At 35.5% G+C, this 12,381-nt stretch overlaps 3 protein-coding genes across 3 annotated transcripts in view; all 3 read left to right on the top strand.

Annotated features, from left to right (window-relative positions):
- The window catches only part of LOC125040177 (actin-like), a 1,205-nt gene extending 1,158 nt beyond the window's left edge, over positions 1-47 (top strand). The window contains exon 1 of the mRNA XM_047634715.1: positions 1-47. This exon is cut by the window's left edge and continues 1,158 nt beyond it. Within this exon, the coding sequence (XP_047490671.1) occupies positions 1-2 (2 nt within the window). The 3' untranslated portion in view covers positions 3-47.
- Positions 48-3,581: 3,534 nt separating this feature from the next.
- On the top strand, positions 3,582-4,828 carry LOC125040175 (actin-like). Its single transcript, XM_047634713.1, has one exon. It carries the CDS (start codon positions 3,615-3,617, stop codon positions 4,746-4,748), a length of 1,134 nt encoding a protein of 377 aa, XP_047490669.1. The 5' UTR covers positions 3,582-3,614; the 3' UTR covers positions 4,749-4,828.
- A 6,029-nt stretch (positions 4,829-10,857) lies between these two features.
- LOC125040178 (actin-like) lies at positions 10,858-12,109 on the top strand. The gene has a single exon (XM_047634716.1). It carries the CDS (start codon positions 10,877-10,879, stop codon positions 12,008-12,010), a length of 1,134 nt encoding a protein of 377 aa, XP_047490672.1. The 5' UTR covers positions 10,858-10,876; the 3' UTR covers positions 12,011-12,109.
- Positions 12,110-12,381: the final 272 nt, after the last annotated feature.

Consider the following 12,381-nt stretch of genomic DNA (forward strand, 5'->3'; position numbering starts at 1 on the left):
AGTCGTTCTTTGTATAAATTTTGATATTAAACCAAGTGAGACATACATTTTTTTCATATATCATTAGCCCTATATATCGCAAGAATAAAAACTATATGTTCCATGAAACACACAAGTATACTTATAGTAGAACTAGTTATCAATTGAACTAGCGTTATCTATTTATCTAGTTGCTTGCACACATATCTCTTTAACTATACTTATCTATTTGTACACGTTCTCATGTATGCACTCATACATACACATATATATACATACACATGGATATATATATATATATATATATATATATATATATATATATATAAGTGCACTTGTATAGGTCGAGCAAAGATTCAATATCTAAATATTACTTGCAGAATCAAGGATCATCATACTTCAGGAATTCAAAAATAGTCTGACAATATACTAGCACTACATGTCCGTTTCTGAAAAAAAAAAAAAAAAAAAATACATGTACATGATATAAAAGAACATACATGTTTATATATGTTTCATATATACATGGACAGACATACAAATGAGCCCACTCACAAACATCAATACACTCATACTTACCCATATAGAATAAATAATAACACACACAAATAAAACAGAAACACACACAAATACCCTGTCCTACTCAAACACGCACATTGGACGCGTTGAATTCGTACCCGCAATAAACAAGAAGACTGTTAAACAAACTTTTTTCCCCCAGGAGCGCCTTGTATCTTGTCTTGGGAAATGGTTTAAGAAGGAGAATGTGGCAGAAACGCGTAATTAGAGGCAAGTCGTGGCCTCTTGTCTCGTTCGCCGGTTAGAGTTGCGCTGGAGAGAAACGAATGTGCAGCCATTTATTTTTTAAAAGGGATTAATGGGTTTCGGGTTTGTTTTTTAGGGGATTCACGGATGCGGATATTTGTTAATAAGGGGATTAATGTTTTTTTGTGTAAATGTGGGTGCTCGTATGTAAGGGTCTGTTTATATGTCTGTATGCGTATAAAGAAAGGAATATCATATATATATATATATATATATATATATATATATATATATATAACAGCATATGTACATATATTCATATACATAATACATACATATATATACATATATACTTATATACACATACATATATACACACACATACACACAGACACACACACACACACATATACATATACATATATATATATATATATATATATATATATATATGTATGTATATATGCGTGTGCATATATGTGTGTGCGCGCATGTGTAGGTGCGTGTGTGCGTGTGTATGCATGCACTTGGATATAACCAAGAATGTGAATGAATATCAGTGAATCGGTCTATCTATCCATAATGCAGAGTGATCCAACCACGGGCTCAAAAGTCATATATGCGAAAGATTATAAAGCTAGAATAACATTTCTATTGCACAACCCACAGACACATTCATACACGCACACACACACACACACACACACACACACACACATATATATATGTAAGTATGTATATATGATAATCTGAATAGTGATAAAAATGATGATATAATTCAGATGGCTCCTTTTCTGCTGAATCTCCATCTCACAATCGCATCAATCTTAGGTCATAATTAAGAAAACGCTGACCGGAAGTCTCATAAAGAGCATTACTGCACCAACGGCTAGTAGGCGCGGCCTTCGTCTCTAACCTCGTCCTAATATAGCTCCTGTCACGCTCCATGATTAATTTGCGAATATGTGAACTTACTCCCTCTGTATATGAATGATTACTATGATTACCATTCAACTCCTATGCATTGATCATCAAACCTCCATAATACTACGCATTTTCCCCTGACGTTGCGAAGGATAATGGCCATCCCTCTTGGCTCGACGTCGCATTCCTGGTTTCTAGCGTAGGGCTAGTTCGCGGTAAGTCTGTATAAAAGGGTGCACCTGCCTCCAACCAGGTAGTCGTGTCAAGGCTCAAACCCGGGTAAGTGCAACGTGACACAAAGCGTGGTTCAGGTGCGGCGAAAAGGTGCAAGTGTGTGCTAAGGTGAAAAGTAAAATCCGTGTGTAGGATTAAGAAGGTTGCTGAGCCTCGATTACTATAGCGCGGAATTTGAGTATAGATTGTAAATCACTCGCTTTCATATATGGCTCTAGAAGTACGTGAGGTTTATGTCAGTGTGAAAAGGGTTTAAAAGAAACAAAACGTAATGGAGATGTGATGACTCTGAGGTAATGAATAGTGCTTATGGTTAACTGTGCATGAGAATATCTTTATACATTGTATAATAACTAGCATACGTGATGTAGCTTAAATTATAATAATAATAGATAAAAGCATTTGTTAAAAACATTTTTTACAGAGAGGCAGTTAGACTGCTGAAAACCAATAGGAGATGCTAAAAGAACTTAGGCTGAGCATACTTATACTGCCTATTTGAAGAATTCACACAGCAAGAATCAATCTGAAAATGCAATGTATTGAATCTTGAACTATTAATACAAGTTCGAATAAGCACACACACAGCTCAAATGTACATGGATACAAAAGCACATATTGCATACATACTACCCTACATACAACACACACACAAATATATATATATATATATATATATATATAGATACATACACACATATATCTATGCATCATATGTATCATATATATGTATACTTTATATATATATGAATATATATATACATATACATATATAAACGTAAGTATAAATACAAACATACACATGTATGTATATAGACACATACATATATATGTATATATATGTATATATACCACATATATGTATATATACGGAAATATATATGTATGCATATATTATATTACTATGTATGTATTCATATATACAAATATACATACATACATATATGGATGGGTGTATCTATATTGATATATCCATATATAAATGTGTGTGTGCATGTGTGTGTGCGTATATATATATATATATATATATATATATATATATATACACAGTATAAATATGTTTGCATATGTACACACACATAGACACACACACACATATATATATATATTCACACATACATATATACAAACATATACATATGCATATACATATGAATATGTATATAGTTTATATATGTATACTCACATATATGTCTGTGTGTACATCTCTTTCTACACTCACATCTATATACATATATATAAGCGTGCATATAGTATATGCATATATATATATATATACATATATGTGTAAAGGAAAACAAGCACACTTGTTCTCATTTCCTTCCCTTCGTTGTACTATTTACATGTGTGTGTGCACATGTATACGTATACATTTATGTATTTATATACATATATAAATGGATATACATACATATACATGATAGATATATATATACACATAGTAGACCCATACACATAGAGATGTATGTATAGATATATAATAACACCTATGTTTGTAGAATGTCTGTACATTGGCGCAGGCATGCATAAACACTTCTAAACGCTTGCGTGCACAAAGTATGTAATTTTACATACATACTGCAAATGTACTCTAATAAAGTATGATAATGTTGGGGCAATCATCTCATTAGTACAAAAATATCTATGAACATTAAACTCAATTTCATTTCTCTCACCAGGTCGTCCTCTGACAACTCACCTATATCACAACCATGTGTGACGAGGAAGACGCGTGTGCCCTCGTGTGTGACAATGGTTCCGGCATGGTCAAGGCCGGCTTCGCCGGAGACGACGCCCCTCGCGCCGTGTTCCCCTCCATCGTCGGCCGTGCTCGTCACCAGGGTGTGATGGTCGGCATGGGTCAGAAGGACGCCTACGTCGGCGATGAGGCTCAGAGCAAGCGTGGTATCCTCACCCTCAAATACCCCATTGAGCACGGTATCATCACTAACTGGGACGACATGGAGAAGATTTGGTACCACACGTTCTACAATGAGCTCCGAGTTGCCCCTGAGGAGTCACCCACACTTCTCACTGAGGCTCCCCTCAACCCCAAGGCCAACCGCGAGAAGATGACTCAGATCATGTTTGAGTCCTTCACCCTTCCTGCCATGTACGTGACCATCCAGGCTGTGCTTTCCCTGTACGCCTCTGGTCGTACTACTGGTCAGGTTTGCGACTCTGGTGATGGTGTGACTCACATGGTCCCCGTTTATGAAGGTTTCGCTCTTCCTCATGCTATCCTTCGTGTTGACTTGGCTGGTCGTGATCTTACTAACTACCTGATGAAGATCATGACTGAACGTGGCTACTCCTTCACAACCACCGCTGAACGTGAAATCGTCCGTGACATCAAGGAGAAGCTTTGCTACATCGCCCTTGATTTCGAAGGTGAGATGAACGTCGCAGCTGCTTCCTCATCCCTGGATAAGTCCTACGAGCTTCCTGACGGTCAGGTCATCACCATCGGTAACGAACGTTTCCGTGCTCCTGAGGCTCTGTTCCAGCCTTCCTTCCTTGGTATGGAATCTGCTGGCGTCCAAGAAACCGTCCACAGCTCCATCATGAGGTGCGACATTGATATCAGGAAGGATCTGTTCGCCAATATTGTGTTGTCTGGAGGTACCACCATGTACCCTGGTATCGCTGACCGCATGCAGAAGGAAATCACAACTCTTGCTCCTTCCACCATCAAGATCAAGATTATTGCTCCTCCCGAGCGTAAATACTCCGTGTGGATTGGTGGTTCCATCCTGGCCTCTCTGTCCACCTTCCAGGCCATGTGGATCACCAAGGAGGAATACGATGAGTCTGGCCCCGGCATCGTTCACCGCAAATGCTTCTAAATCAAAAGCTGTCTTTATTTTAATACACGTTTATATAATCTCTGGTTATCTGAAAATATGATCAATAAAATCAATATGTTCGTGGTTTTTATTAAGAATATCCAATTAGAATGTCAAGAAATGGGCGATGAAAAGTAGTTATAAGCATACTCGGTGAGTGATAAAGCAATCGACCCATATTCGGGTAATGAAGCATATGGAACATAATAGGCTAAAATATTTTGCATGCAAACATTGTAAGACTACTATATTAATCCTATTTTTAGAATTTGCTCAAATAAGTATTAGGAATACATATAAATAATATTTAATTCCACCAACTTGGAATTTCTTCTGTAAAAAAAGACAGAATATATACATAGTTATACTCCCTTTCTTTGTTTTTGTTAAACAGATATAGAAAGATTACTTGATAAGATACGAGTTTTCAATTTACTTATTATTTAATTAATCAGAAATGATAAAGACTATTCAGCGAAATCTGTACTTTGTTAATAAAACAACAAAAACGGTCATAGTTAATTGTCTATATCCCAACGCAGGGATTCTATATTAATTTTGACAGTTAAGCTGACGATAGTAACACCATATTATATATATATATATATATATATATATATAAATAATAGATGAATAATATATATGTATATCTATGTATACATGCTCATATATATAATATATACACACACAAATAAATGTGCAGATAAATAGTACATGCATTTTCTTTTTATATATACTATCTATATACATGATATATATATATATTGTATATAATATATAATATACATACATACACACACATATATGTATGTATGTGTGTGCTTATATATAATTAGTTATATATATATGTATATATATATGTGTGTGTGTGTGTTTGGGTATGTGTGCAGGTATAGACACAAATAAATATGAACAGGACTGCTGTATTATTAACGTTAAATCATTAAATCAAAACTATAGAGATGGCTGTTATTTCTTGCGAAGATATGCAACGAAATGTTACGTCGGCTCATGGATCTACACTACTCCTTTTATTCAACCTGACAGAAATGCATAAGGAGTTACATGTATCTGTTCATATGTTTTGCTACAAGATGAGTCTACAAAGGGTAAATTCCGGATGAGCTGATCATTCATTATAACCAGAGTAACAGAGAATGACTTGGACCAATTCAATTAAAATTGCTATGTGATTGAACTCGGTTTTATAAGGCTTTACCATTTTTTGTTAATGGTATCACTTATGTATAGCGTGATTGTGAAAATGGTCTACAGTGTTCCTGACCGGTGGAAATGCAAAATTCAGGAACCAAATAGTTGAAATGCTTACACACACATATTTGTATATATGTATATATATATATATGTATATATATATATGGTATAAAACCCACACTGTAAAACTAGATTTAATTGAAAATGAGACTACAGTTTCGGAATCCACCTGGATTCCATCTTCAGGTCTGATGGACCTGAAGATGGAATCCAGGTGGATTCCGAAACTGTAGTCTCATTTTCAATTAAATCTAGTTTTATAGTGTGGGTTTTTATACCATAGTATCAACACGGTAGTGTGTTTTCTCCTTTCATATATATATATATATATAAATCCTGAAAATATGTCTATGTTCTAAACAATACTTTTAATCGAACTAAAGCACCTTTGATCAAATTACTTACAGTGAATACTCGAATGCAATATATTCAGTAGAGAATATAAAATTTGGAACAATGCCACTGGCGGTCACACAAAGAGTTTCGTTTACTGAGAACAAGATCTACATTTGTGTCAAGCAAATAAGTATCTAAAGGAATTATATTAACTATAGTCACTTGTTCATTGTAGTTGCAACTTATTGTTGCTAACACTGTATCTACTCCTTTGGCATTTGCAACTTTTCTTAATTATTTTTTGGTGCAATCGACTTTTAGATTGTCTACCGTTTTAGAAGAATAAAATGCCTCGTACTAATTTTTCCGTTATTGCTTCAGGATATTGTACATATTTATATATAATGTGTGTGTGTGTCTTTGTGTGTGTGTATTTGCATTATGTTTTATGGAATTAGACTGCAGTGTAGGGTAGAGTAGGAACCAATGTTATGATGAAAGTTGTTTCTTTATTTACTTTATTTTTTGCTTCAGTAAATTAGTAGACATACATAAATTGATGAAATCAATTACAAAACTATATGCATGTACACTCATCGTATTAAAGATTACATTGTGGTGTTTACTAGAAAATAAAAGAACTACCGTCTCTATATTTCAATAATATAAAGTGTAAGAATTTACTAAGACAAGCAAAAGTGCATTTCAGTTTCATAAATAATATTCACACATACCAGAAAACTGAAAAAAAATCGGGTTTCCCATTTTTAAACTTTCATCAGTATTTGTAGATGTGTAAGTGCCAATTCTCTAATAATGTTTATGCACTTTTAACATGACCTCATCACAAATATATCCTTTTTGATCATACTTCTTGACCTTGTACAGCATACAAGTTTTAGTTATTTTTCCATATATTGTCAGTTTACGGACATATACCCATGTCACTACGAATGTATACACGGCCAAAATGATAGGTACACAGGGGTCCAGTGTTTACGTAAACATTAATGAACCGCTGATGTCGGAGCGTTGGCATGCCTGGTTGTGGTTTGTTTGTAAGATTTAAACCACTCAACGATTGTTTCATAACTCCGATCCTAAAACATGTCATACAATGGCAAGAAGTTTACATTGTTATCTTCATATCATGGTCATGCCGCTCATCATGGAAACGTCACAGGCTACACACGGGGCTAACATAGCCCCCCCATGCTAAGGGTTACAGCGTCAGGTTCGTATTCACTGTCCATTCGAACTTATAACACTTAAAGCCTTTTTTTTGTTCTGATATACAAAGTATTGATAAATAGTTCTTTTTTTATCTTTATTTCACACAAAGAGTCAACAGAAAAACGTACTTGATATGCTTGCAATTCGAATCAATACGTTAAGAAAGCCTCAGATGGAAAGAGTTCCTGACTACTGTGCGAATCACATATCATATACACACACCACTTAGCAAAGCTGTGGAAGCTTTCAAATGCTCAGATTTAGCCAAACATTTTTTCGTCTTTCTCTTGTTACATCCACTGTTCTTCATGCGAAAAAGTATTGAAATAATGCTTCAAGCTTTATATTATCGTATCCATCGTGAGTGAGTTCTACATAATGTAGAACTCAAGGTAGACTTCATAATTCCAGTGATCACATGTATTTACTTATAATATATCAACACATGCAGACACACAACTTTGTTATTACTATTTACCCATATAGAGTGAATATGTTTAATATACAGAAATATTGTATGCATCTTTATATATGAAGAGACATATGATTCGATTCGTAATTAGTGAAAATATAAATCCATAAGTGAGACGTTCACTAAATGTATTGCGAAGTATCGCGCTCTGAAAGGCTGGCCGGATTGTATCACTTTGTATCAAGGTAGAGGCATACAAACAGGTTTCAGTAAAGGGGTAGTATGTTTGAAGATGTATGAAAATGTATCAAAGTGGCAGGGGTTTCGGAGATGCTACAAATCAGGCCTTTGTTACTATATGACTGCTTTTCACTGTCCTTCGTTCCGTGATGTCATAATGATTCGTGCACCGATACTTTTTTTTTTTTTTTTTTACAGTGTGTGTGTGGGTGTGTGCGCACACACACACACACACACACACACACACACACACACACACACACACACACACACACACACACATAAAAATGTAACTTCATTACGCAGGCCGCAACTACCTTGTAAAACTAACGAGTTACAGTTAGTTACTTTTGGGGCACTAGAATACATTATTTCTTGTCATCATATAATAGCATCTGCATCCTTATCTTAAGTGATATTTTACTGTTGTAGAAATAAGAGGTTTCAGTCAGAATTTCCAAACATAATGAAGCAATACTCTTTCTTTCTTTTTTTGCTCGTACATTGCGCAATGCAGCCAGTCTAAATTGTAATGCATTATTCTTCCAACACTATCCAAAAGTAAATAATTAGACAACAAATTAAAAATTTATCTTACTACAATAATAATACAGATACTCAAAGTTATTTCATCCTTTACTAGTAACGGGAAAAATGGATAAAAAAATCCACTGTCGAATTTCTTTTGACAGAATATTGTTGCATTTAAGATTTTTTTCTTTATTAGAATCTGGAAAGCCTCCTCGTTTAGGTCGTAGGTTGTCTTTCCACTGCTGCACTTGAAGACACTGAGGTGATAAGCTCTAGAATGACAGATATTAATGCAATAAAGAGGAAGCATTATACCTCCGCTTTGCTAGTCAGACTCGATGACAAATAAATGGAATCATGCTCAATATTCGAATTTTCTGACGCGTTTGGGTTTGGATGGGATCACAGTTCATAAGAATAGCATAATCATTTTACAAAAAAGTAATATATATATATATATATATATGTGTGTGTATGTGTGTGTGTATGTGTGTGTGTGTGTGTGTGTGTGTGTGTGTGTGTGTGTGTGTGTGTTTGTGTGTGTATTGTACATATATAAATAGGTAGATGTACTGTATATATCTATCTATATATACACATATATGGATACATATAGATAAACACACACACATACACAAACACACATATTTATATATATATATATATAATATATATATTCAAATAAATTCGTATATATATGCATATATATATACAGATAAATATAAATTTATATATATACACACATGTATATATATAAGTCTAAATATATATATATATATATATATATATATATATATATATATGTATGTGTGTGTGTACATACATACAAGAATACATATATATATATATATATATATATATATATATATATATGTATGTATACACATATGTGTATACATCATATATATATACACACATATGTGTATACATTATAGATATATGTATACATATATATATATATATATATATATATATATATAAATAAATAAATATGTATTCATGTATGTATGTACACACACACACACACACACACATATATATATATAAATATATATATATATATATATATATATATATATATATATGAACCGCGTTCATGTTGACAAATGTATAAAAGGTATGCATGAGAAATTTCTGACGAAGACAAAGTCGAAACCGGTCAAATACATTATATTGTGAAGATATTCATTCTCATTCATACCTTTTATATATATATATATATATATATATATATATATATATATATATATATATATATATATATATATATATATATATATATATATATATATATAAACGACGTGGAAATATATATATGCGTATGCATACACGCATATGTATATATCCACGTTATAAACTGGTTATATTAATTAACATAATATATTCATTTATCTTGTTCTATTAATTAACATAATGTATTAATTTATCTGGTTCTATTAACTAACATAATTTATTCATTTATCTGAAAGAGAGAGAGAGAGAGAGAGAGAGAGAGAGAGAGAGAGAGAGAGAGAGAGAGAGAGAGAGAGAGAGAGAGAGAGAGAGAGAGCGAGACAGTGGACACCGTAGACTCCTGTATACCTGTTAACCATAGGCTATTCGATGGCACCTAAAAATAGAAAGGCAGGTAAGGAGATACAATAGGCATTTATCTTAAAGCTTCCCATAGATATTTGGCGAGTTCGCACATTCTTGCTGCTAACAAACGGGGTAACCTGTATATAAGTTCGACGCCTGACTCGCTTCATGCAGTCGATTGTGAGACTCAATAAGGGTAAGTGTCTCTCCGGTTGCTCCTGGGTTTGGTTTGCAACGGCGTAATACTTTCCTTTGCTATCGGTTCTGTTAAGTGATATTGTACGTGAGGTTCTTCAGCCTGCTCAGGATATTGAAATGGAAAAATTAGTTCACGTTTTAAACGAAATAAAATTGCGACAGAATAATTTACATATTCTTGTGTGTAGTGCGCAAAATGTAAAGGAAATGTAATATCGGCATCCATTTTTTAAAATTAACGTCAGTTTTCTGTATCCTGTCCCACATCCTCTAAAGACAAATTATTTTCTTTTTTTTATAGTTTGTCTGCCCCTAAACTGACACCATGTGTGACGACGAAGACGCGTGTGCCCTCGTGTGCGACAATGGTTCCGGCATGGTCAAGGCCGGCTTCGCCGGAGACGACGCCCCTCGCGCCGTGTTCCCCTCCATCGTCGGCCGTGCCCGTCATCAGGGTGTGATGGTCGGTATGGGTCAGAAGGACGCCTACGTCGGTGATGAAGCCCAGAGCAAGCGTGGTATCCTCACTCTCAAGTATCCCATCGAGCATGGTATCATCACCAACTGGGACGATATGGAGAAGATCTGGTACCACACCTTCTACAATGAGCTCCGTGTTGCCCCTGAGGAGTCCCCCACACTTCTCACTGAGGCTCCCCTCAACCCCAAGGCCAACCGTGAGAAGATGACTCAGATCATGTTCGAGTCCTTCAGCCTTCCTGCCATGTACGTGACCATCCAGGCCGTGCTTTCCCTGTACGCCTCTGGTCGTACTACTGGTCAGGTTTGCGACTCTGGTGATGGCGTGACCCACATGGTCCCCGTTTATGAAGGTTTCGCTCTTCCTCATGCTATCCTTCGTGTTGACTTGGCTGGTCGTGATCTTACTAACTACCTGATGAAGATCATGACTGAACGTGGCTACTCCTTCACCACCACCGCTGAACGTGAAATCGTCCGTGACATCAAGGAGAAGCTTTGCTACATCGCCCTTGATTTCGAGAGTGAGATGAATGTTGCTGCTGCTTCCTCCTCCCTGGACAAGTCCTACGAGCTTCCCGACGGTCAGGTTATCACCATTGGCAACGAGCGTTTCCGTGCTCCTGAGGCTCTGTTCCAGCCTTCTTTCCTTGGTATGGAATCTGCTGGTGTTCAGGAAACTGTTTACAGTTCCATCATGAGATGCGACATTGATATCAGGAAGGACTTGTTCGCCAACATTGTCATGTCTGGAGGTACCACCATGTACCCTGGTATCGCTGACCGCATGCAGAAGGAAATCACTGCTCTTGCTCCTTCAACTCTGAAGATCAAGATCATTGCTCCTCCTGAGCGTAAGTACTCCGTGTGGATCGGCGGCTCCATCCTGGCGTCTCTGTCCACCTTCCAGGCCATGTGGATCACCAAGGAGGAATACGATGAGTCTGGCCCCGGCATCGTTCATCGCAAGTGCTTCTAAGCGATGCAAAATGATATAGATGTACAGTGTACAAATATGGAGTTCTCCTTTATGTGATACATAAAGGAATATGAATTTTTAATAAAATTTGTAACTGAAGCTGCTCTTTTCTTTTGCATAACCATCAGCTATTTATGACCGGGAAGGAAATGACTTAATAAAATTTTAATATTTCTAATATAAAGAATTTAGATTTGTTTTTTAACGCTTATAGTCTCTCAGATTTTATATTAGCAAAACTGATTATATCCAGCTGCAAAGGAAGTTAATATATAGAATTATGCAATTAACTGTAAAAACTGTATCCACGAAAAGAGTGAGAAGGAAATGTAAACGAAGGTTTTCCTAAAGATCTGGACCTTAGAGTAAAC

The sequence above is a fragment of the Penaeus chinensis genome, chromosome 28 (assembly GCF_019202785.1).
Source record: "Penaeus chinensis breed Huanghai No. 1 chromosome 28, ASM1920278v2, whole genome shotgun sequence".
NCBI lineage: Eukaryota > Metazoa > Arthropoda > Malacostraca > Decapoda > Penaeidae > Penaeus > Penaeus chinensis.

Bases quoted from the DNA above. Each gene is read 5' to 3' on its own strand.
- LOC125040175 (XM_047634713.1), top strand. From the start codon at position 3,615: ATGTGTGACGAGGAAGACGCGTGTGCCCTCGTGTGTGACAATGGTTCC.
- LOC125040178 (XM_047634716.1), top strand. From the start codon at position 10,877: ATGTGTGACGACGAAGACGCGTGTGCCCTCGTGTGCGACAATGGTTCC.